Here is a 23,778-nt window from a genome sequence, read left to right on the forward strand (position 1 = left end):
AAGAAGGGGCTAGAAAGATGTATTAGTGGTTAAGGTGCTTGATTCTCCAGGACCCACATAAGCCAGATACACAATGTGGTACATGCGTCTAGAGTTCATTTGCAATGGCTGAAAGCCATGGCGCATCCATTCTCCTCTATCTGCATCTATTTCTCTCTCAAATAAAGTTCCTTAAAAAAAAAAAAAAGGAAGGAAGGAAGCCAGGTACTTGGGAGGCAGAAGTAGGAGGAAGTTTGAGGCCAAGGCCACTCTGAGACTACATACTGAATTCCAGGCCAGCCTAGGCTAGAGTGAAACCCTATCTTGGGGGCGGGGGGGGGGGGGAGGAAGGCGGGGAGAAGAAGAAGAAAAGCTGGGCATGGTGGCACATGCCTTTAATCCCAGAATCTCAGCAGTCCATAAACTGAAGTAAGAGGATCATTATTTGTTGGAGGCCATCCTGAAACTAATTCCAGGTCAGCCTGAGCTAGAGCAAGAACCTACCTTAAAAACAAACAAACAAAAAAAAAAACACAGAAAAATGAAGAAAGGATCTTTACAAAGTAATATGAAGCTATAGTCACTGGTGGCAGGTGCAGGTTCCAACAGACTGTTCTTAGAAGTGTGACCAAGAGCACATGGTATCTCAAGTGGGGCAGCAAGGGGGCTTGTCTGTTCACTGAGGCTGGAGGCCATTAGGTTTCTGGTTAGATAGAAATACTTTAAGAGCCTGTCTGACTGCACACACAATACTCAGCTGATCAAGTGTGAGCACATTCCAAGATTGTTGCACTAGATAACAATATCATCTAACCAAGATTCTACAGTTGCCAACACTTCAACAAGCTAAGTGTATTTTAACAGAGAATAGATAAAGAAGTAAATGGGCCGGGAGACAGATGGTGCTGTGGTTAGGGCCACTTGGTTGCAAAGCCTGCCAAGCCTGGGTTCAACTCCCTGGACACCACAGAAAGCTAGATCACGAGAAGAGGCACATACTTCTGGATTTGGTTTGCAGTGGAAAGAGGCCCTGGCACACCCATTCTCTTTGCCTGCAAATAAATAAAAATATTTTAAAAAGCAGCAGTTGTAAACTGGGCTTGGTGGCACATGCCTTCAATCCCAGCACTCAGAGGTAGGAAGATCACAGAGTTCATGGCCACCCTGAGACTCCATAGTGAATTCCAGGTCAGCCTGAGCTAGAATGAGACCCTACCTCGAAAAACAAAAAACAAACAGCAGTTGTGTGGGAGAAATGATATCAGCATCAGAGGGCCAAAGCCACCTTGTGAAGGATGTGGCAGACTCTTCCCAGGCATCTCCACTGCCTCCCAAGTGCTCGGGTTCAATAAAGTGCCTCAAAGCACTTGTCTGTTTTAAGGTACTAGCCACAGGGTGGACAAATTAGGAGACTGGAGAGCCAGAGGAGGGGGCAAGTGTGGGACAAGTGAGCTGGAGGGCCTGGTGTAGACAGGTGGCCTCCTGGACTTGGGGAAGGCAGTTTGTGCAGGCAGTTGCCAAGGGGAGCCCAGGAGGGGTGGTCTGGCCAAGGGCATGGTGTCCATTTGAGGTATCTTTACTCCGTCGGGGCTGTCTAGAGTTGCCTGGGATGGTGGAAGTGGGGGAAGGCTGCTGCTCTAGGGAGGGTGAATACCAAGAGTCTGGATGGGAAAGACTATCCCTCCTCAGCCTTGAAGATAGCTCTCACCTTCCAGCTTCCCAGCTGCCCCTGAGGTGAAGTGGAGGGGTCCAGGAGTGGGTCCTACACCCTATAGCCCTCTCCTCATCAGGTGCACCCATAGCTGGGACCATGGGCCACCCCCACCTGTTGGGCAGCAGGTCAGAAGGGGCTCAGAAAGTTGTGGAAGACAGAGGGTCCCTCCCTGCTGGTAAGGTCTGCTTGAAGAATGAAGCCTCCTGCGCCCCCCTTCCCCCCCCCACACACACACTGTGGCTAGCTGCTCAGACTTGGGGGCTCATCCTACACCCCTGGGTGTCCATTTGGTCCTGGGCTCCCAGGGAGGTCAGAGCACCTGGGAGAGGGCAGGGGTCCAGGTGGGCAGAACCAACCAGAAGCAGAGCAGGGAGGGATATTTGGACTTCCTCCGACCCATTCCCTGGAAAGCCCAGGGTGTCAGTGAATCTCTGTGTTACCCATTCCCAGGTAGAAAGTCTGCCCCTCCCAGCCACACACAGGTGAGGACACCAGCCCAGCCTTTAGACAACAGAGTTTATTTCAGACTCAGCCTCCACTTGGGCCTAGGGTTCCTGCAGCCACTGGCCAGGTGACGGCAATGTTCTCTTAGTGCCCACTGCCGCCTTCCAGAAGCCTGTCCACTGCCACCGCACCGAGGGGCGAGCCAGGAACAGATGCGCTACGGGGTGGCCTGCGCAGGGGGTTTTCCTGCAGGCAGTGGGTGATGCGTGGCAGCCACCCACTGGGCGGTTCTACTCTACCTGTGTTATTGCATTTTATACGCTTGTTAGAGGGTGCTGGGTGCAGGCAGGAGGGGCAGTCTGTTGGGGGGGTTGTTGGGCAGACAGAGCTGTGGCATAGGTCTTCCCCTGCCTCAGTACCATCCTTTCAGCCACCTCCAGGACAGTTGCTGCTCTGGGCAGGAAGTGCAGTGATCTCAGCCTTAGGGGCTCTTCTAGGGTACAAGCTGGAAAAGAGGAACTTGGTTTGTGGGGGGAGGGCTCCCAAGTTCACCTAACCAGGGCAGGGATGGTGGGGTGGAGGTAGCTGTGTAGATATGACTGCCCGCCTCATCGGAACCCCCTCCAGCTGCACAAAAGAGCAGAAATGGGAGAGAAACAGCTGCACCCTTTAATGTCTCCACAAGGGCCACCCCACTCCACTACCTGTCTTTCAGAGGCCAGCCCATCGGGTGGACCACACCCAGGGTCTTTTCCTTCTCTGCTGCTCCCAGCCACCTGGTCCAGGCCAAGCCCGCTGCTCCATGCTGTAGCTCCACCTGCCTAGCCCTGCAAATCACAGGGCTGGGATCCTGCCCCAGAGCTTGGGAGGAGGCATTCTGGGGTTGGCAGAGGTGGGCTCATTGTCTCTCTCCTGCTGCGCGGATGTGTGTGGTATACATGTATATATATGTGTGTGTGTGTGTGTGTGTGCGCGCGCGCGCGCACGCGCGTGTGTGTGATGTATGTGTGTGTATAGATAATTATCTATGTTCTTGCATGCACTATATTCTCGGGTCTGTACAGCAAATGGCTCTGTGCCGCCACCTAGACAGCAGGGATCATTTTTTCCGGGCTAGAAAGGCCACACCGAGAATCAGGGCCATGGTTGCCACAGCCACACCCCCAGCCACCAGCAGGGGGGTCAAGTTCTCGCAGGGCCAGGGACCTCGACCCCCTGGGCCCCCGGTGTTGGACTCGTCCTCCTCGGCCCCATCCCCAGGACCCTTGGGCTCTGGGGTTGCATCAGGACTGCTGGGGGCCACCGGGACTGTGGGGGCTGGTTTCAGGTTGCTGTGGTTGTTGAGAAGTGCGGGGTCTGCCTTGGCGGGTGTCTTCTTGGCAGGGGCTGGCACAGGGGCCGATGGCTGTTCCTGCTTCTCTGCTTGGGTGTCCTTCTTCACAGGCTTGGTCAAGGGGGCTTTTCCATCAGCAGCCAAGGTGGCCTTGGCCTCAGCTGTAGCCGGGGGCACCTTGGTGTCTGGTTTGGGGCTGCTGGCCGACTTTCCCCGAGACTCCATAGTAGTGGTGCTGACTGCTGGACTGGGTGTGTGTGACAGGCAGGAGGTTGGACCACAGTGTCTCAGGACAGCTCACCCCTGAGCATTATATGGGTCTGGAAGGAGACACAAGTGAGCCCCTCCTGAACACCCTCTAACCACACACCCCATGGAGAAACCCATCCCTGACTCCCCAGGTGTCCCAGCCCAGGATCCTCCTATGGGTTCAGTCCCACCTCTTTCGAGGCCCCTTTGGCCACATATGTTGGGCCTGGGCTCAAGGAAAGGTGGGCAGAAGCCATGGTGAGCCCTGACGAGAACAGCTTGCTGCTGTTTGACAGACAGGATGCTGAGGGGCTTTGGGTCACAGCTTGGCCAGAGTGCAAATAGAGGAGGTTGCCGGGCAGGAGCCCAGGGTCTGCTCTAAGTGTGGCAAGGAGGTCTAGGTCACCAGGACCATAAAGACCAGGAAGTGATAAGATGGAGTTAAACCAGCCTCTGGTTGGCCATCTGCCCCACCCAGCTCAGCTATAATGACCTCTCCCCAATCCAACCTCACCTTCATCCAGCTCAAGGGCAGGAGGTCCTTGCCTGCGCTCAAAGCTCAGAGAGGGTCTCAGGCAGGAGCTTAGGGTGGGCCTGTGCGTGGGTCAGGGCAGACAATAGGCTCTGGGCAGTAGGAAAGGCCTCAGCCCGATTCTCTGTCCTGGCTTGGGAAGAAGACTGAGGCCTGGCCACTCTGCACCACAGTGGGTCCTGCCTGGAAGACCAAGGCCACCTGTCTGCCTCCACCCTGGGAGGACAAACATCCCAAGAATGGGGAAGCCACTCTGGGACGCTGGAGCTCAGGCTCCTCACCACTTCCCAGGTGCAGTGACCTCACCGAAGGTCACCTGAAGGTCACCATGTGATGTCCCCAAGAGAGGCCTAGCTACTGCCCACCTCCCAAGAAACCCTGGCTTCTCCACATCTGCGGTTCAGCAGAGGGCCCCGGCCAGTAGGCATCAAGTTTACAAAGGGCAGGAAGTCTGGGCTCCCAGTTACTTCTGGCTTTCACTTACATCCCCTCTACAACCCCCACCAGCCCATTCACCCCCTGAGAGCTGCTGAGCCTGGGAGAGCAAGGTGCCTACATGCAACTCCATGACCTTCAAGGCCAGGCTACCATGACATAGCCTCAAGACCCAGGGTCCCCTGTCCCTGCCCGCCCTCGGCAGGGCCCCAGCTGCCTTACACTTTCCGTCGGGCCTCCAGCTCGGTGCTGCGCACTCCCTCCGCGTGATGACAGCAGGCAGTGGCTGCAGACGCCAAAGAGCACTCAGGAGTTTCCCACAATGCACCGCTCCGGAGCAAGATGCAAGGACCCACTGCGGCTGCGTCAGAAGAGCCACGCCCGCCCCACCCCACTGGGAATCCCCGGATGGGGGTGGGGCTCCCCTGGCCAGGGCCCTCTATAGATCTCTAAGGAGGCGGCTAGTCTGTCGTCTGGTACCCTGTTCAGACTGCAGGACTAGGCCGATTAGCCCCGCCCCACCTCCGGATTTCACCTGGCCAATTAAAGTCTATGGGCGGGGGGGGGGAGGAGCCCTGGGAGGAGGCCCTCTGTGCCCTACAGTACAGACACAGTACAAAGCATCTACTTAGAATATTTATTTTATCTTCTTACATGACAAGACACAAAAAGTTACAACTTCTTAAAACTCTTCAAAAGAAAAAATATAATTCTGTAAGCAACCAACAGCAGCAGCTTTCAAGGTACAGACATAATGGGAGGGGCGGCTCCCAGGAGCAACCGTGAACTGGGGGCCCAGCTGTGAGCCCCAGGTAGTGTCACTGGGAAGGGGCCTCCACGGAGGGGGGCCAGGCTTAAGGGACACAGCACCAGCACTTCAGAGTCAATCACCAACACAATCACATGGCCGGGGGGGGGGGGGCAGGGGGCGGTGCCTGCCTTAATTCACAATACATTAAGGTCCAGGGCTGGGGGTGGGAGGCCTGGAGCACCCACGGAGGAAGGAACCCCAGGACCCATGCTGACCCTCATATCTGCCCCTGCCCCCGGGGCAATCCCAATCCCGGGGTGAGGGTATCAGAAGAGAGGCCAAACGAGGACTAAATTCTTGGAAAGGGTCAATATTGGGCCTGGGACACACGCAGGAACACACAGTGCCTAGCCTCATGGCAAGGGGCAGCAGTACCCACAGCCCCATCCCTATGTAGCATGGCAGCTGGTGGCAAGGGGGCACAGCCTTCCCCCACCAAAGGTGCACACAGACCTCACAAAAATTGGGTTCTGCATGAGGTGGGGGCCCAAAGGTCCAACAGAAGTCCCCTAGAGCATGTGTGGGGGTGCCCTCGGAATCTGAACTGGGTGTGTGACACCACCCCACCCCCAGCCTGGGAATCCTAGTCTGACATAGGGGCAGGACACCCCAGTCCTCTTGTAAGGCTGACTGGGGAGGCAACGTAAGGTCCTGGCCAAGGCGAGAAGAGCAGCAGGGGTGGATGGACTGATGGACGGAGGACAGGCAGAGCCACATGGGCACAGCAGATTCAATAAATAATTTTTTGTGGGTCCCCTTTGTAGACCAGGGAGAGCCTCAGAGACAGAAGCCAGTGAGCTCGGGTGTAGGGGCTGCCTGCCCAGTACAGGCCTGAGGGCCCCAGCTCAGAGACCAGCTCTGTCCCATGGGGTGATCAGGCCAGGCAGGACTGAGTCAAGGACTGGCTCGAGGAATGTACAGATTTCTGCATTTTCTACATAAATAAGACCTTGATCCCAATGGTTGTCCCTGCAGGACTCCATAGAGGCCTGCATGTTCACCCACCCACATGGACCCTGCACCCTTCTCCTGCCTCCCTGGTTGATAGGGAGGCCTGGGAGAGACCTTTCCTCATTCAGACCTAGGTTTGGCCGCCCTGCTCAGACCTCAGCCAATGGGCTCAGGCCTGGGGGTTCTGCAGCAGCCCCAGCAGTGACTCAGCGATACCCAGGAAGTAGACCACCTGGGCAATGCCAAACAGCGGGGCAATGACCAGTGCACGGCAGTAGGCGCCTTTAAGGAAGGCTGAGGGGCCCTCATGCCGCCAGATCTTCCTGTGGAGGAGGAGAAGCAGTCACAACTGATATCCAGCAACAGCTCAGCCCAGTCCCCAGCCCCAGCCCCAAGCCTTAGCCCACGGGAGCTGGCCCACCTGGCACAATCCAAAAACCCCGAGTACGTGTCTTCATTGACACCACGCTGGAGTGACTGGAGCCGAGTTTTCACCACTACGGGGGTGGGGAGGGGTGTAAGTCAGCATGGAGACCCAGTGCTCTGGCTCCCACCCGGGCAGCGCCCAGACCCAAGCACTGACCATCACAGGGATTGACAGCCACAGCAGCTGTGCTCCCAGCCACACAGCCTGCCAGGAAGGACACATAGAAAGGTGACTTCTCCTCAGAAGCTGGACGGCCCAGCTGGTTCAAGTTGGCAAAGAGAGGGAAGTAGACAATGGAGAAGGGGACATCCCTGCAGAGAGGAAGGGAGAGGGGCTGGTGGGACGAGGAGGGGGAGGGACAGGAAGACCTCTTCTTCCCTTCACCTGCCCCGTATGCCCACCTGAGTAGCGTGGCCCCCAAGCCCCTGTAGAGGCCGGCGATACCACGGCTCTGCAGCAGGTCACGGGTCAGCTGGGTGGCTGTGGGCCGAGGAGCAGCTGGAGCCTCCACTGACGGTTGGGTGCCCCCCTGAGGTGAAAGCTGGGCAGCCAGAATCTTCCTCTGGGCAGCTGGTGAGAAAGGGGCTCTGGTCTCTTCCTCTTGGCTTGGAGAAAGGGCAGGGGACAATGCCCAGCTGTTGATCCCACCCTGGTTCAATTCCCCCCCTACCCCTCACCAATGCGGCCTGCATCTTGCAACTGGATTTTCAGCATCTCCATAGGGGTGGTCACAATCACCTGGCAGGTGCCAGCCCCACAGCCGGCCAGCATCTCCTTAAGCAGAGTCAGCTTCTGCCTGCAGGGGAGGAGTGCACTGTGAGGAAGACCAGAACCCCTCCTGCCTGCCTCGCAGGGTGTAAGGTGGGGGGTGATGGAAGCAGATGTGACCCTGTTAGGGTTAAGCCTCAGGATCTCTGGCAATAGGTACCCAGTCCAAAGGACAGGTGGCCACACAGACAGAGGGCTACAAAGAGAAATGAGGAACTAGGAATTATCCTTGCAGTGATGGGGTAGCTGCTTGGTGCCCCCAAGTCCGGGCAGCACGCAGTGGCTGGGGGCCAATGGCCACTGACTCAGCACTGCTTTGCAACTGCTCACGCAGGCAGTGGAGAGACACCCTCACAAGGTCAAGGAAGCCATGAATGGGGACAGGATTGGGATAGCTTCCATGGGGCTGACGTCAGTCTGAAGGTTCATGCACGTGCTATAGCCGCAGGTTCTCCCCTAGGACCTGGGACCCCAGCAGCCAGGTAGGCCCAACCCCTCACCCATCCTTAGAGAGCTGATGTCGGAAGAAGTCATTGGCAGCCAACTTGATGGCCTTTTCCGGAGTGACCAAGGTCAGGTTCACAGCGGCTCCTGTAAGGCATGTGGGGGGTCAGGTGAAGCCCGAGAGATACAAGTAGGTTCGGTAGGAGTAGACCTGTTGGGTGGCTTGGTTAGGGAAGCTTTGGGCCAGCACTTTGCTCCCGACTGGCAAAGCCCTGCCCAGCACTCCTTGGCTGCAGCCTCCTGCCCTCTCACCCACATATGGGTTCAGTTTGTGCCAGGCAGGCGGGAACCAGACAGGATGGGGCGGCGCTGTGGCCTCCTCCGCCTCCTCCTCCTGTCTCTTCACCCTCCCCAGCATTCCACCTCCATCTGTCTCTGATTTTGGCAGGACAGGCCTCTTCCGATGAAAAGCACTGAGGATCAGGCCACCAGAGTCTGTGGGTGGCCCTCCCTCTAGGGACAGAAGGTGCCCTCACTTGAACGGACTTGGTGTTAGTCAGGGCTCAGGAGAGGCTGTGTACAGACAGCCTTTCAGAAGACAGAGCGGCACAGCATCAGGGCAAATCCTCACTCAAGGACTGTTTACTAAGCTGCTTTGCATAATACCTTCCCCCAGGCCTCCAGGAGGCTCAATGGTAGCCCTGCCTATCACTAATGGCAGGGGAGGAGACTTCAGCCACCAAGATGGAGACACAGAGCCACCCAGTGTCCTGCCACACCAGTGCGGGATGCAGTGGTGTCCAGGTGGGAAGCTAAACGTGCCCATCAGTGGAGACCTGGTCATTCAAGACATCCAGCTTTCCCAGCACACAAGCCTGGCTGACGCTCCCCCACACACACCCGTCGCCTGCTCAAGTGCCACCAACACCCCAAGACATGTCCACACTTAACAAACCAGGCCCCGGCATGCAGCCCTGCCCCTGCTGCCATCTAGGCCCGCATGTCTCCCCTCCTGAGTCTCACCCCGATACATGCCGAAGTAACCCTCGGAACGGATGGTCTTGATGAGGCAGTCGGACCTGCAGCCAAGGAGACAGAGATGAGCATGGTCCTGAGTCAGGGGCCAGTACCTTCCCTGCCCGGCCCAACTATCCAGGGTCGACAGAGAAGCCAAGTGCCATGCCCTGGACAGAATCTTCTTCAGGCCTGCCCAGCCCTCAGTTTCCCCTTTGCCAAATCTGCTCAAAGGCAGAAACCATAACCTCACCCCACTTCCCAAGCTGCCCCACCACTGGACACACTCACATGCTGGTGTACATGCGCTGGCCATTCTGTTGGTTCTGTAGTCTCGTCTTGGCCAGGTCAATGGGGAACACACAGGTGACCCCGATCAGCCCAGCGATGCCACCATTGATGAGCTTGGCCGGCAGGCTGTGTGGACGGGGCAGATATCAGGACCCGCTTCCCCAGACCTGGGGCAGGGGAGTGTGGGGTGGGGCTGGGGGGGGGGTATGGAAGCCAAGACTGAAAACTGGGTCTGGGCTTGGGGTCATTCTGACCTGATCTGCTTATCGGCCATTTAACTTGAGCACACCAAACTGGACGGAAGGCAGAGCCGAGCCAGGGGGTGGAGGTGGAGGTGCAGACACGGAGGTGCAGGCTGCGGCAGGCAGTGGTGGGGGAGGGGCAGTCCTCACCTTCTGAGGAATTTCTAGGCGTTGGACACCTGAAAGAGGGAACAAGTATGAGGGGAGGGTGGGACTTACCAGGGGAAAAAGCTTCCCTGGTCCCCACCCTTCATCTCACACAGGGCATTGGGCCTCTCACCCCGCCCCCCCCACCCTGGACTAGCGTCATCAATGTGCCCTGTGCATGAATGGGGTGAGGAAATGAAGGCTATCCATCCCTGGGGCCACCTGGCTTCCCCTCAGTCCTCTCCCCAAGGCGTCCTTCCTGCAGGCCTTGCACACGCACACGCTCAGCTCACACACGCACATGCTCACGTGCACACGGGGCAAGCTCCAGCTTTTAAAGGGCCAGGCGCCTCTTGAAGCAATGGTACTTAGACCCTGGAGTAGGCTGGGTGACTGGCCCCAATCTAGAGCAGAAGCAGCTAGCACCTACCTTCTTCGGGATGGGATGGGGGTCTCCTCCCTAGAGTCCCAGGGCTCCCCACCTGGGCTGAACCCTGGCTGCCCACAGAGGTTTGACAAACCCTGAGGTAGCCCTATTCCCATGGCATCCCGCTTTGGGCCACAGAACCCCTCCCATAGAGCAGCACAATGCTCACCCAGTCCAAGCTAGTTACTCACACTCCTCTCTACCTCCCTGGGGAGGAGTGTTCGCTTCCAGACAAACACAGGAGCCCAGTGATATTAAGGACCTGGTTGGGAAGGAGCAGCAGAAGGGTGCCTGTCCCTTAAGGATCCTGGGGTGGCATACTGCATCCCCTCTGGATGTGAAGGGAAAGGGGGCCTCTCCCCACTTGCAGCAGGGCTAGGGAGCCAACATGAGGATGCTCCCCTGAGGGACAGTCACAAAAACTGAGCTGGGGAAGGTCCCCTGGAGTACTGGGCCCTCCCCAGTAGGCCCCATCAGAGGTCAGCTGTCACAGGCTAGCACCTGCAATGCTGCCACCCGTGGGGTCAAATGGCTGCCACCCATCTGAGGGCCCTCAGAGGACTTATGACCTTCACCTCACTGGCCTGTCCACCACCTCGCCTGGCCTGGCTGCCTCATCCCCATCCTGCCGGGTCCTGCTCACCCCGAGGTGCACAGAACTCGCTCCTCCACAGCTCCCTCCGGCAAGCCGGCTCACTGAGAAGATAAAAAGGCCGGCCAGGGGAGGAGACAAGAGGCTGCAGGGATTGGCTGCAGGGCTGGGTGGGGCGGGCCTGGGTGGGGGGAGAAGGGGGGGACTTTCTCTTTCACTTTGGGCAAGCTGGTAATCCTTGCAGCTTCGAGAGGGAAGAGAGGGGAGAAGTGCACACACACCCCCCCCACCCCCACCCCCACCCCCCCGGGGCCTGGGAATCCAAGGCAACCCACCCACCCCAGCCCTTGGCCACCATACTTCCAGGCCATGCAGAAGGTTCCTGTGGGCTGAACCTAGATCTGTCTAGAGTAGCTCTGGAATTGGGACACCGACATGTGTCCCTACAGAGATGGGTCAGCATCCAATGGCCTAGGCGTCTGGAGAGGGGCAAGTGGGTCCTGGGCCCTTCCCCATGTCTCAGGGAAGGGTACAAGAAGGCATGCTTCTCTGAAAAGGGCAGGTAAAGGGTGCCTGGGTTTCACCCATCGCCACCCCCGGGCCCTGCTTACCTGGCAGGTCCAGAGGGCATGTGGCCGGCACTCCCACTGCCCTCTGCCCCACCGCCGGCTCACTCAGGGCCTCAATTGGAGACCTACCCCTCTTTATCTGCGATGAAGGTCTTGACCTCTGATCTGAGTTCTCCCTCCCACCCCTTGTTCCAGGTGTAAGCTGGCCAGTCAGCTCTTCCAGCTCCCCTCTCCCCGGGGGCCTTATCACTTCCTGGGCTCAGCCTAGGGGGAATAGTGAGCCTACAGTCTCCAAAACAGCCTTTCCTCCCCAGACCCCACCACCCCTTGTGTCTCAGGTCTGGGCATCCTGATAGACCGTCAGAAGGGGGGGGGGGTCGGAAGAGCCAAACAACACTGAGACCTCAGGTCCCAGGCAGCCCAGCACCCCACGCCATGCAGTTGGGTCAGAGCACCAGGGAGGCCGGTTCCCGGGCTCAGAGTGAGGGGTTCTGTAGTCTGGGACAAGTGGCCGGGGACTTTCTAGATTCATTCTCCTCCTTCGGTCTTCACTCCTTTCTACCAGTTTGAGACACCCATCAAGGGTCTTTCCTTGCACCCTCAGGTTGTCATAGAAACCTGGCTACCAAGGCTGCTTGAGGCCCCAGGGTTGTCAGCTTTGCCCAGTAAAAGAAACTAAGGACCCAGGCCGACTGGGAGAAAGCCAGTAAGCATACAGAGGATCATATTGTCTCTTCCCGGACCCCCCAAGGGTGAAATCTCCAAGAAGGAAGCCTGCTCGGCTCCTCTCTCAACCACCAAGAAAAAAAGACTGGGCGCCGACCGAGTCGGAACTCCGCCACCGGTGCCCCTCACCCCCTCCCGAGGCAGGGTCGCTCGGTCCCGCCAGCTGTGGGGGGGCTGCAAGTGCCCCCAGCCCCAACTGGCCTACAAAGGAGAAGTGAGGTGCGGGCCGCACGCTCGGCTGCAGGCCAGATGAGGTCCCGATCCCACCGCAGAGGCTCAGGCGACAACGACTCCGATCGCAAACGTATCCACACACGTGCAGCGAGAGCTCGTGTGCGACCCCCCCCAATCCCCTCCCCGACCTCTGCTCCCGGGCTCCGGCCCCCAAACCGTCCTCCACCCCGCTGGGGACACGTGTGCGTGTGTGGAGCGCGCCCGGCATCGCCGGGGCCGAGCACGGCCTCCCACACCCGGGGGACAGCGGATCGCAGCATCCGCCAGTCCAGGTCCCGCTTGGAGCCGCCTGGTCCGAGTGCTTGGCACTCCCCCCACCCTACACCCGTCTGCTCTGACACCCCTTGGCTTCGCAGCCTGGCCGGGATCCGGGGGCTGGGGGTGAGGTGCCGCCGGGGCTGGGGGGGGCACTCACCGCGCTCTGCCGCCGCCGCGCTCGCCACCCCGCTGAGCCGCGCGCCCGGCCTGTACCTAGGCTGAAAGGCGCGTCTCTGCTCGGCCGCGCGCCGGCTCCGCCCCCGGCCCGACACGCGACCTGCGGCTCCCCCTCCTGGCCGCCGTGGCCACTACAATCAGCCACAGGGCCCTGGCCCAAAGCCTCCCCAGCTAGAGGGGCTGGAGAACACAGACCACCCTCCAAGGCCTTTCTCTGGTCTTCCTAGCCTCTGGCCACTGTAGGGACCAGAATTCATTTTGAGTAGGTGGCAGGGTCCTTGGTGATAGGGAGCTTGATGTGTATGGGGGGGGGGCATGTACCCTGGGCCAGAATGACAAGTGTTCTTCAGAAACTATTCCATCTGAATGCTGATGGGTCAGGGCAAATGCACCATCCTATCAGTTAGATGACTTGTATGTACCCATTCCTGCTGCAGGATTACCCATCCCTGAGAAAGATGAGGATTTACAAGAGGGCAGGACAGGGTATAGCTGGGTGAACCACCCCTCCCAGCAGGCAACAGGCCTCAGTTCACTTAGACACCTCTCCCCTCCACCCTACAAATAAACTAAGCTCTGAGGATTGCTGCAAATTGGAGGCCAGTCTGGGAGACATAGTGAGACCACCTCAAAAATTAAATAAATCCAGCCAGGCATGGTGGTGCATGCTTTAATTCCAGTACTCGGGAGACAGAGGTAGGTGCTATGAGTTCAAGGGCAGCCTGGACTACAGAATGAGTTTCAGGTCAGACTGGGCTAGTTGTGAGACCCTATCCCAGAAAAAACAAATAACATGGGCTGGAGAGATGGCTTAGCAGTTAAGGCGTCTGTCTGAAAAGCCAAAGGATCCGCGTTCGGCTCTCCAGGACCCACATAAGCCAGATGCACAAGGGGGCACATGCATCTGAAGTTCACTTGTAGTGGCTGGAGGCCCCAGTGTACCCATTCTCTTTCTCTCTCTCTGCCTCTTTTTCTCTCTCACATAAATAAAATATATTTAAGGGAAAAAAAAACCCAAATAACATTAAATTAAAATTAAATAAACCAGGCAAGCTTTTGAGATGGCCGATGGAACAGTGCAGGGTTTTTTTGTTTGTTTGTTTTGCACACAGAGGCACTGTTTCAACACAGAAGGCAGAAGGGCGGGGAGTCTGCCCATCAGCCACAGCATGTCAAGGGCCAGCTAAAGTGTGTGAGTTAGGCCTGGGCAGGTTCTGGAGGCTGTGAAGCTGAGGAGCCAGGCAGGGTGGGGTCCTCATGGGCCAGGCCTGTGCGCCGGATGCTGTCCTGGTACTTGTGGCGGCCAAGTTCCAAGATGGCACGCACCTCTTCAGCCACATCCTGCCGGTCACTCTGCTCCAGGGCCTGTATCAGGAGCCCCACAGCCCCAGGCTGTCCAGCCTGGCGCTCAGCCCAGGAGAAGAGCATGTGGCGGATCTGCCCATCCAGGTCATCTCTTGGAGAGAAATGGGGGTGGTCACCACCCCCCTGTCACCACCCACCACACTCAAGGGCTTGCTCTACCTCAAAAAGGAATTCTTTGCTCCTTGAGCTACTGGTGGCCAGACCCTCCCCCTCCAGCCTGGGAATCTGCCCTGCACCCACCTCCCCTCCCTGGAAGAAACTTCTGCCAGCCAGCAAGAAGGAGCCGCCCTGAGGCTGCAACTGTGGGGGAGTCTCACCGGAAGTCATGCCGGATTCGCTGTAGCTCTCGGTAGGGCATGCCCAGGTTCAGGGCTACAGCCTGCCAGTCAGAACCCAGGCGTCCTGCCACACTCAGCAGGTTGCTCTGAGTTAGGAAACCAGTCTCAGCATCGCCAAGGTTCAGAGGCAGCAGGGAGAGGCCAGCTCCACGCCCGCGTCTCTCAGATCCCCGGAGTCTCTGTCAGGAAGAGGGAATGCAGTGACCCTGACCACACACTCACACATCGCTGGTCACCTCAGAACTCTGTCCACTCCCTTCCAGCCTCACCGGCAGCTTGACGGGCAGAGTAGCCATCCACAGGGCATCTGTGCCCTTCCTCTGACGGGCAGCCTCAGCCTCCTGGGGCACCTCTGAAGGTACTGAACCCCGATAGAAAGACACCTGAGGAGGGATCAGGTAGAGTTCAGAGCTCTGGCCTTGGCCAAGGCACCTTGGAGGCCCTACGCCATTAGCCTACCTGGCCTCGCACAGCCTGAGCTTCCCGATCCAGAGCTGTGGTGATGTACACCTCCTTCACATTCTTCAGGTGCGAATAGAAGACAAAGCAGATCCTGCCACTCACACAGTCTGGACGGTCTGGAGTGGGGACAGGACTCAGGAGGAGAGGCCAAAGGGTCAGACCCAGGGCCCTTCAGACAGCGAGACCTACCAGCATCCACGCTGATCCCCCGCTCAAAGGCGGCGAAGAACTTCTCGCCCTCGAACAGCTCCACGGTGTCCGAGGGCTCAGGGCCACGGTAGCGCTCCAGCAGCCGCCGCAGGGTGGCGTCCACCTGCAGGGGCACCCACAGGGCTTGAAGCCCACAGCCCTACATCCACTCTGGCCTTCAGGTCACCTCACCATCTTCTTGCTACTCTCACCTTCTTCCGGGGCAAGCACTGCAGTAGGACCTGTTCGGGGTCCCGGCGCCTCTGCAGTGCGATGAGGTTTACTTGGTGTAGTCGCAGCCGCTCCCAGGCCTTGCGTGCCAGGTCCCCCACACAGGTCTTGGTGGTGTACCAGAGCCAGTACCTGGGAGAGCTGGGGGTAAACAGCAGCCATACACACGGGGGGGCGGGGGTGAGGGGCTGAGGCAGCTGGGGGAGAGCACTGACCAGGAGAAATGTGTGACCTGGAAGCGTGCATACAGATGCGTGAGCTCCAGTGCCACCTGAGTGGTGATGTCGTCCCAGGTGTCTGCTGGAGGCGCTTGGTACAGCAGGTGCAGGCAGGCACGGTCCAAACTGAAGCCTGAGCAAGAAAGGGCAGCAGCCAGGCGTGGTGGCGCACACCTTTAATCCCAGCACTCGAGAGGCAGAGGTAGGAGGATTGCCATGAGTTTGAGGCCACCCTGAGACTCCATAGTGAATCCCAGGTCAGCCTGGGCTAGAGTGAGACCCTACCTCAAAAAAACAAAAAGGGACAGCAAGTTGAAGCCCTTCTGGTTGTGGCTTTGCTTTCTAAGCACTGTCCTTACCACTAATCCCTGGCCCCATGGCTTGGCGGTCTCACCTGTGACACCAGGGGGCAGAGGTAGCTGCACAGTCACTGGCTGTAAGAAGCTGGGTGGGCCGCTCTGTGACAGGCACAGGAGAGGGCTCACGGAGGCCTCTGGCTCTCCCAGAAGGGCTCGAAGCTCTCGGCCAGCCATACGCACTACCTGGGCAGAAAAGCCACTTGAGTGTCCCCCCATGTGCTGGGGCACCACCAGCCACCCTGGGTGCAGCCCTAACTATACCTGCATAGAGACATGACGAGGTTCCTCAGTAGCTCCAGGGGGGAAGATGACCTTGACTCCAGGATGACCTGAGGAGCACAGCAGTGTTCCCTCTGGTGGCACCAGGCAGGCATTAGATGCAGGGCGCAAAACCACAAGGAACCAGGAGAAGTGGAGCACCTGGCAGCGAGCCCAGAGCCGCTGGGACATGTGGGGGAATAGGGTCAGGGCTGAGACAGTGTGCACGGATGGACAGGGTCAGAGTGGTCTGTATTCCCTCTCCCCATGGGCCTAGGTAGCCCTCACCTTGGGAGCCTCTTCCTCCAAGTGGGTCTCTAGGTCACTCCAGCTGTTGTCACTCCGGGTTCTGATGACAACCTCACGGCAGTGACGGAACCGTGGGGGGACAAAGAGCAGGCACAGGCTCACGTCCTGCCAGGCAATGGTGATGTGAGGACTGGGGCCAGGCCTGGGCCTACATGCCCACCCCCCATCCATCCTGGCCATGCCTGCTGAAAAGACACCCCATGTGGCTGCAGCTCCAGGACACCGCTAAGCAGGAAATCATGAGGACCCAGGGAGACCAGGCCTGGCTCAGGCAGCCACAGTCGATAGTGGATGGTGATAGGTGTAGTGGTGGCCCCCGCTGGGAACTGCAGGCGGACGCCACAGGCCAGGGTCACAGAGCAGCCATTGGGGGTCACGAGGAAGCTAAGCAAGGAGAGGTGGGAGGGCAGACACAGATAAGACTTGTATGTTGGAGCAAGCTGACCTGGTGCAACCAGGGTGATGGGGTAGTTCTACCTACCCTCTTTCCCCCCAGTACCTGTCCAAATCTGAGGTCAAGAACAGCCTGGGCATTTCTGGCACTTGGAGTGTGTCTGTGCAAAGGACAGACAGGTTGTCAGAATGGTGATGTTCCTGCACCCTCCTTGTGGTCTGGCCCTGTCCCACAGCAAGCCTACCTGCAGGACTAACGGGTGGTGGAGAGACCTTTCCCAGGGGGTTCCCCTGCAGGCGCACGAAAGGAGCGTCCAGTAGCTCAGCGGGCAGGTCCCGGAGCTGGTTGTCCCTCAGGTCGAGCCGAGTGAGCATTGGGAGGTGGGCCAGGCCAGCAGGTACTGAGGTCAGGATGTTGCTATGCAAAACGAGGAGCCGCAAAGACCGCAGCCCCACTGCAGGCAGGCACTAGCTTAGAGGTGGCAGAGGGCCATCCACTCAGGTTGGCCCTGGGCACCATGACAGGACTCCCATGCTATGAGTTTCAGGTTCTAACCCCATGGTGGGACTGTCTGAGACCAGGAAGGTGGGAGGGCAGCCGAGGGGCCACCTGCGAGCAGTGAAAGTTTACAGACCAGGCCAGGGAGTACAGGGCTAAGAGCCCTGATTGCAGGGGCTTCGGTGGGAGTAGGAGTCTAGACAGTGGCTGCGGGTTACTCACCCTTGGCTAGTAACCAAGGCAGGCATAGTAGCTACTCACCAACGGAGGCCGGGAGGCTTTGCAGCCGGTTGGAGGCCAGGTTGAGCTCAATAAGGCTGCTCAGACCTCCAATCTCAGGGGGTATGGTGTCTAGACGATTTTCAGAGAGATCAAGACGCTGCAGGGTAGACAGGGACCCCAGTGCTGTGGGCAGCCTTTGCAGGTAGTTGTGTGTCACAATGAGAAAGGTGAGAGTGGGTAGGGTTCCCAGAGCCTCGGGTAGCTCTGAGAGGCGGTTGTGAGACAGCAGTAGTGCGTCCAGGCTACGCAGCTTCAGAACACAGGCCGGCAATGTCTCTAGTTTGTTGAAACTCAGGTCTAGGTGTGCCAGGCGGGTCAGGCCACTCAAGCCAGCAGGCAGCGTGGTCAGGGTGCCATGGAGGCAGGCACCCAGGGCACCCCGGCTCTGTCCTCCTGGAAGTGGAGGAGTCAGAGACTCATTTCAGCCCTGTCAGCCAGAGAAAGTGCTGGAGAGGTATTGGCTTCCCTTTAATCCCTGCCCAACAGGGATAGAGATAATGAAGAGTTAAGATAGAGGGAGGCAGGGATGGAGACCACTGGCCCACACCAGCTACAGCATCACCCAGGATCTACCCAGGAACAACTGGAGTCTGCAGCAATACCTCATGGGACAGCTTTAGGGTTCGAGGGTTCAGGAGCTATAGAACCCACCAGCCTTACTCTGGGGAGGAAGGTAATGAGGCTGAGGGCAAGGGCCACACAGGGAGGAGAGATCTGGATCTAGGGCTGGACAAAGGGTTGACTCCCCCTCACCCCCGGGAGATAGGGTCTCACACTGGTCCAGGCTGACCTGGAATTGACTATGTAGTCTCAGGGTGGCCTTGAATTCATGGTGATCCTCCTACCTCTGTTTCCTGAGTGCTGGGATTAAAGGCACGCGCCACCACGCCCGGCTCCAAGGGTTGCCTTTTGTGTGTGTGTGTCTATGTGTGTAGCATGCATGAAGTAGTATGTGTGGTGTGGTATATACGTATGTGTGTGGAGAAGCCCTTACAAATGTGTGTGAGGGCTAAAGGAGGATGTCGAATGTCCTCTATTGCTTTCCTGCATTATTTCCTTGCAAGATGATCTCTCACTCGCCATTTTTTGTTTCCGCTAGACTGGCTGACCTTCCTGCCCCCACCCCACCTCAGTGCTAGAGTTCCAGGCCTATGCAACCGTGCCCTGCTGAACTCAGGTCCTCATGCTTGTGCAGAAAGTGCTCGGAAGTGTGAGCCATCTCCCCAGCCCAAGGTTGCCTATACGAACCAAGGAGCATCTACAGCAGAGCCCGGCTATAGATGGAGACAGGGTCAGGAGCAAGGGAGCTCACCTTTGAGGACCAGAGAGCGCAGGCGCAGCAGGCTCCACGGCACCTGGGCCAGTGTGTCCTCCAGCAGTTGAGGGTCCTCGTGGGTGCTGAGCCGCAAGAACTCTACCTGCAGGAGCTGCAGGTGCTGCTGGGCACAGAGGTGTAGCAGCCGGCGGCAGCCCCCAGGGTACAGGTCCAAATTTAGCTGGTTCCCAGCCAAAAGAGATGGTGTGCCAATCCCGGAACCGACAGCCTGCACGGCTGGTCTTTCTGCAGCATCCTCTGCAGTGGCTTCCCCTGGCTCCAGCCCCTCCAATGCTGCAGCCATCGCCCACTGATGGTCCTCTGGGGCCAGACATGTCCCAGCTCGCCAAACAGGCCTGCTCAGGCAGGACCCAGGGAGGCTGCAGAGGCAGGGGGAGGAGTAGGCTGAAGTGAAGGCTGGCTCCTTCTGCTATCCGAGCAACAATTACTGGGCTGTAGGCAGGGAGCCCTTTAAGCGCTGGTCCACAGAGCCCAAGGCCCAGGTGGGACAGGGACAGAGATAAGACCTTGTGGTCACTAGGCAGCCATAGGGGATGGAGGGAAATAAGATTGGATAACTTGACTCCCATGGCTGAGGAGCACCAGGCATGGAGATGCCCTCTCAGGGAAGCCCGGTGTTCCCTGCTTAAGGGAGGAGGAGACAGCCTTTACATCCCAAAGTCTGGAATCTGGCCATCCAACCTTTAGGCCAGTCAAGTTGTCCCTATGCTCGGGGAATAAAAAACACCTTCAAGCAGGGCGTGGTGGCGCACGCCTTTAATCCCAGCACTCGGGAGGCAGAGGTAGGAGGATCGCCGAGAGTTCGAGGCCACCCTGAGACTACATAGTGAATTCCAGGTCAGCCTGAGCTACAGTGAGAACCTATCTCGAAAAACAAACAAAAAAGGAAAAGAAACACCTTCAACCTTGACCCTCATAAGCTTTGGGAGGATCCAGGGCACTTTATCAACGGCAGCGGTGCCTCAGAGCTTCAGCAAGTAGTGGAGAAAGCTTTGGGGACTTTGCGGTCCTGCGGCAGGGACCCCACATCGTGGATCCTGGAGGACGCACCCGGGGCAACTACTCTCAGCCCGCACCACGGTGTGTGTGTGGGGGTCGTCTTTCAGGCTCAGCGGGCGTGGGGCCGTCCTAGTCCCGTCCTCTCCGCTGCACACTTCCCGCCGCCCGCCGCCTACCTGTAGGGCTCCGGCCGCGCCGGGGCCGGTGCCGGTGCCGGTGCCGGCGCCCGTCTGCGCGCGCTGGGCGCCCAGTTCCCGCCGGCGCGCTTCCGGGCGGGCGGTGTCTCCGGCTCCGCCCCTCCCCGGGCCGGCGGGTCGGAGCGCGCCGTGGCCGAAAACTGGGGTCCTGGGCACCGGGCTTCTCGTGGCTGGAGCTCAGACCCCTGCCTTCTGTCGGGCCACCGACGTCGCGCGTGGAATCTTGCAGGGTCAAGGGTTCTTGGCAACTGCAGGACTGCCCTCACTTTGCAGTCGCGACCCCAAGTGCGTTCTCAGGCTAGGGGTGGCAGGGGGCGGTGGCAGCCGCTGCCTTACACTCTCACTAGGGGCTAGAAGCCAGAAATGAGCGTCCGGTGTCCACCTACTCCAAGGGCCGCCTCTGGACAGCCTCTGAAAACCTCGCTCAGACCTACTTAAGTTCAGATGACCCTCCTTTATAGGAAGCTCTCTTGGCCAGTTGCCCAGGCAGGCTTCTTGGCTCTGCCTCCCCCCCCCCCCCATTCCATCCCATCAATCTCACAAGGATGGGAGGGAGGCTGAGAGAGATTTGGTAGCTGTGAATGTCAAAGCCAACACCCAAAGACGGGGCCGTGTACTTTATTCATACTGCAAAACCTGTGATCTGGAAACAACCAAGTGAACAAGGAACAAGTCTGCTTATGGATGGGTCGGCTTTCTGCCAGGCTTATTGGCTTCCTTTTTTTTTTTTTTTTTTTTCTCGAAGGATCTCGCTGTAGCCCAGGCTGACCTGGAATTCACTGTGTAGGATCAAGGTGGCTTCAAACATACGGAGTTCCTTCTACTTCGGCCTTCTGTGTGCTGGAATTAAAGGCGTGCGCCACCACGCCTGGCCCTAATTTTATTATTTAAAAAATCAGGGGTTGCACTGACGACACCTAGGTTGATTCCACTTGGCTTTTTGTGGATAACCCATTCACGAACAGGGGAATACAAGGGTCAAGTCAGGAGTGGCATGGCTGGATCACGCAGCTGTTCGGTTTTCCGTGTGTTTCCTGTGTGGGCTGTGCTATGTGCCTTCCCACTAGCCGTGTGCAAACGTTCTCTTTCAACCACAAACAACCGCTGTGAAGGTCCAGAGAAGAACAGAAGCCAACATGGGGTCCAAGCAGTGCCTACGGATGATGCTCAGTGCTTGACCTTGGTATGACCCTCACTATTCAGATGTTGACCCAGCAGCTCCAGATATGGGACCGGAAATGCTAGGCTAGCCTACAAGAGGGAAGGAGAAGCTCCAAGCACCAGTCTTGCTCTGCCAACATTGGGGGGGGGGAGAGAGGAAGGGAGAGAGGGGGGGGGTGTAAGATCCCTGGGGCTCACCATCCAGCTGGTGTAGCCTAATTGGTGAGCTCCAGGACAATGAGAGACTTTGTCTCAAAAAAAGTGGATGGGAAGGCTGGAGGGATGGCTTAGTGGTTAAGGCATTTGCCTGCAAAGCCCAAGGATCCAGGTTCAATTCCCCAGGAGCCACATTAGCCAGATGCACAAGGGGGCACATGTGTTTGGAACTTGTTTGAAGTAGCTGGAGGCCCTTGCGTGCTCATTCTCTCTCCCTGTTTCTCTGTCAAATAAATAAATAAATTATATACATATAAAAAAATCAGGATGGCGGGTCCCGCCCTCGTGAGGAGGGTGGCCATCACCGACTGCTGAGGAGCCCCAGCGCTGTTCACACCCTCCTCGCCAACATCATGCTCCAGTTCCTGCTTGGATTTACTTTGGGCAACGTGGTCGGAATGTATCTGGCTCAGAACTATGACATACCAAACCTGGCTAAAAAACTTGAAGACATTAAGAAGCACCTGGAAGCCAAGAAGAAGCCCCCTAGCTCCTGACGCCCTCACCGGCCCTCCATCCTGGACACAGATTGCACTGCTGCCAGGGCCTACTTTGCCACCGCATCTCACTCACAGCTCTCATTTTCCTCTCCGGTCCGTTATTTTCTTAGCTCAACCCTGTGTGTTGCCTCAGAGCCAAGATGGGGCCTCAAGTTAAGTTACCCTTTGCACATTTTCAACAGCCTCACTTTGTCTCATATTTTCTTCCAACTACTTGGGAGGTTTTAAGACTGGAATTATGGTGCTAGATTAGCAAACCCAACCTTTAACTGGTAGCTGCTCCTCTGTTCTTGGGGAATTTCTAATCTTTCGCCAAAAGAAAAATTGATGTGTTTTGTATAGCTGATCATATACAAGTAATGCTGATTTCACAATTTAGCAATTACAATGGGTGCTTATTAGACATTTGTTACTAAATTTTGTTGTTTCAAAGCAATTAAACTTAGTATGTAGAAGCCAGTTTCTGATGAATTATCCATTTTATTTTGTATTGTTGTTAGGAGCTCCGCTGATTGTTAATTTAATCAATAAATTGTTTGCTGGTCATTCCCTGAGAAATTAGAGTCTAAGAATACTGAAAAAAAAAAAATCAGGGGTTGGAGAGATGGCTCTGTGGTTAAGGCTTGCCTGCAAAACCTAAAGACCCAGATTGAACTCCCCAGAATCCACGTAAGTCAGACATACAAAGTGACACATGCACACAGGTGACCCACAGAGGCCCCAACATGCCAATTATCTCCCTTCCTCATATATATATATATATAAATCGGCCAGAGCTTGGCATGGTGGCACATGCCTTTTATCCCAGCACTCAGGAGACAGAAGTAGGAGGATCTCTGGGAGTTCAAGGCCACCCTGAGACTACATAGTGAATTCCAGGTCAGCCTGGGCTAAGAGTAAGACTGTATCTTGGGAAAAAAAAAAATTGTGGTGGAGTATGCCATTAGGCAGAGGTAGGAGGATCATTGTGAGTTTGAGGCCAGCCTGGGACTGCAGAGCAAGTTCAAATTCATCCTGGCTAGAGTGAGACCCTACCTCAAAAAAAAAATAATAATAACAAAAAATTGAGGTCTGAAGAGATGGTTCAAGGTGCTTGCTTGCAAAACCTAATGGCCTGGATTTGATTCCTCAGTATCCACATAATGGCAGGTGCACAAAGTGAGGCATGAATCTGGAGTTCATTTGCAGTAGCAGGAAGCCCTGGTGCACCCATATTCATCTTTCTGTCTGCCTCTCTCTAAAATAAAAATGTTGGGGTTGGAGAGATGGCTTAGTGGTTAAGTGCATGCCTGTGAAGCCTAAGGACCCTGGCTCGAGATTCAATTCCCCAGGACCCACGTTAGCCAGATGCACAAGGGGGCACACGCGTCTGGAGTTCATTTGCAGTGGCTGGAGGCCCTGGCATTCCCATTCTCTCTCTCTCTTTCTCTCTCTGCCTGTCGCTCTCAAATAAATAAATAATTAATTAATTTAAAAAAACCGATTAAAATAAAAATGTTAGCTTGGGGCTGCAGAGTGCGTTCCAGGTCAGCTAGAGCTAGAGTGAAACTCTACTTCGAAACAAAACACTGCCAGAAGTGGCGTACACTTTTAATCCCAGCATTTGGAAGGCTGAGGAAGGAGGATTGCTGAGTTTGAGGCCAGCCTAAGGCCACGGAACTCACTAAGTTCCAGGTCAGCCTAGACTAGAGCAGAAGACCCT

The 23,778-nt window shown here is 57.0% G+C and overlaps 4 protein-coding genes across 18 annotated transcripts; 1 reads left to right on the forward strand and 3 right to left on the reverse strand.

The window, feature by feature from the left end:
* Positions 1-2,192: 2,192 nt before the first annotated feature.
* Cend1 (cell cycle exit and neuronal differentiation 1) lies at positions 2,193-5,064 on the reverse strand. Of its 3 annotated transcripts, none has more exons than XM_045132975.1 (3): positions 4,909-5,056; positions 4,234-4,434; positions 2,193-3,790 (listed from the first exon to the last, which is right to left on the reverse strand). In XM_045132975.1, the coding sequence occupies exon 3, from the start codon at positions 3,693-3,695 to the stop codon at positions 3,237-3,239; it is 459 nt and encodes a 152-aa protein (XP_044988910.1). In that variant the 5' UTR covers positions 3,696-3,790; positions 4,234-4,434; positions 4,909-5,056; the 3' UTR covers positions 2,193-3,236. The 3 variants fall into 3 exon arrangements, with proteins under 3 accessions (XP_044988910.1, XP_044988916.1, XP_044988903.1); XM_045132981.1 differs by having other exon boundaries at positions 4,234-4,313; positions 4,909-5,050; XM_045132968.1 differs by lacking the exon at positions 4,234-4,434 and having other exon boundaries at positions 4,909-5,064.
* A 245-nt stretch (positions 5,065-5,309) lies between these two features.
* Positions 5,310-12,825, reverse strand: Slc25a22 (solute carrier family 25 member 22). Of its 11 annotated transcripts, none has more exons than XM_045134297.1 (12): positions 11,412-12,338; positions 10,852-10,904; positions 10,400-10,470; positions 9,647-9,813; positions 9,393-9,518; positions 9,111-9,166; positions 8,144-8,234; positions 7,553-7,671; positions 7,277-7,445; positions 7,032-7,186; positions 6,870-6,945; positions 5,310-6,771 (listed from the first exon to the last, which is right to left on the reverse strand). In XM_045134297.1, exons 4-12 carry the CDS (start codon positions 9,664-9,666, stop codon positions 6,618-6,620), a joined length of 966 nt encoding a protein of 321 aa, XP_044990232.1. In that variant the 5' UTR covers positions 9,667-9,813; positions 10,400-10,470; positions 10,852-10,904; positions 11,412-12,338; the 3' UTR covers positions 5,310-6,617. The 11 variants fall into 11 exon arrangements, with proteins under 11 accessions (XP_044990232.1, XP_044990220.1, XP_044990261.1 ...); XM_045134285.1 differs by having other exon boundaries at positions 10,378-10,470; XM_045134326.1 differs by lacking the exons at positions 10,852-10,904; positions 11,412-12,338 and adding an exon at positions 12,745-12,785.
* A 993-nt stretch (positions 12,826-13,818) lies between these two features.
* Pidd1 (p53-induced death domain protein 1) lies at positions 13,819-20,213 on the reverse strand. 3 transcript variants are annotated; one of them, XM_045142383.1, is made up of 16 exons: positions 20,179-20,213; positions 18,980-19,362; positions 17,647-18,060; positions 17,132-17,287; positions 16,993-17,047; positions 16,676-16,877; positions 16,473-16,598; positions 16,188-16,367; positions 15,962-16,109; positions 15,565-15,700; positions 15,331-15,481; positions 15,119-15,242; positions 14,927-15,045; positions 14,737-14,850; positions 14,447-14,646; positions 13,819-14,220 (listed from the first exon to the last, which is right to left on the reverse strand). In XM_045142383.1, the coding sequence occupies exons 2-16, from the start codon at positions 19,284-19,286 to the stop codon at positions 13,962-13,964; spliced, it is 2,691 nt and encodes an 896-aa protein (XP_044998318.1). In that variant the 5' UTR covers positions 19,287-19,362; positions 20,179-20,213; the 3' UTR covers positions 13,819-13,961. The 3 variants fall into 3 exon arrangements, with proteins under 3 accessions (XP_044998318.1, XP_004654234.2, XP_044998319.1); XM_004654177.2 differs by having other exon boundaries at positions 17,132-17,341; XM_045142384.1 differs by lacking the exons at positions 18,980-19,362; positions 20,179-20,213 and having other exon boundaries at positions 17,132-17,358; positions 17,647-17,777.
* A 1,666-nt stretch (positions 20,214-21,879) lies between these two features.
* On the forward strand, positions 21,880-22,527 carry Stmp1 (short transmembrane mitochondrial protein 1). Its single transcript, XM_045141865.1, has one exon. It carries the CDS (start codon positions 21,930-21,932, stop codon positions 22,071-22,073), a length of 144 nt encoding a protein of 47 aa, XP_044997800.1. The 5' UTR covers positions 21,880-21,929; the 3' UTR covers positions 22,074-22,527.
* Positions 22,528-23,778: the final 1,251 nt, after the last annotated feature.

This window comes from Jaculus jaculus, chromosome 1 (genome assembly GCF_020740685.1).
Source record: "Jaculus jaculus isolate mJacJac1 chromosome 1, mJacJac1.mat.Y.cur, whole genome shotgun sequence".
In the NCBI taxonomy this organism is placed as follows: domain Eukaryota; kingdom Metazoa; phylum Chordata; class Mammalia; order Rodentia; family Dipodidae; genus Jaculus; species Jaculus jaculus.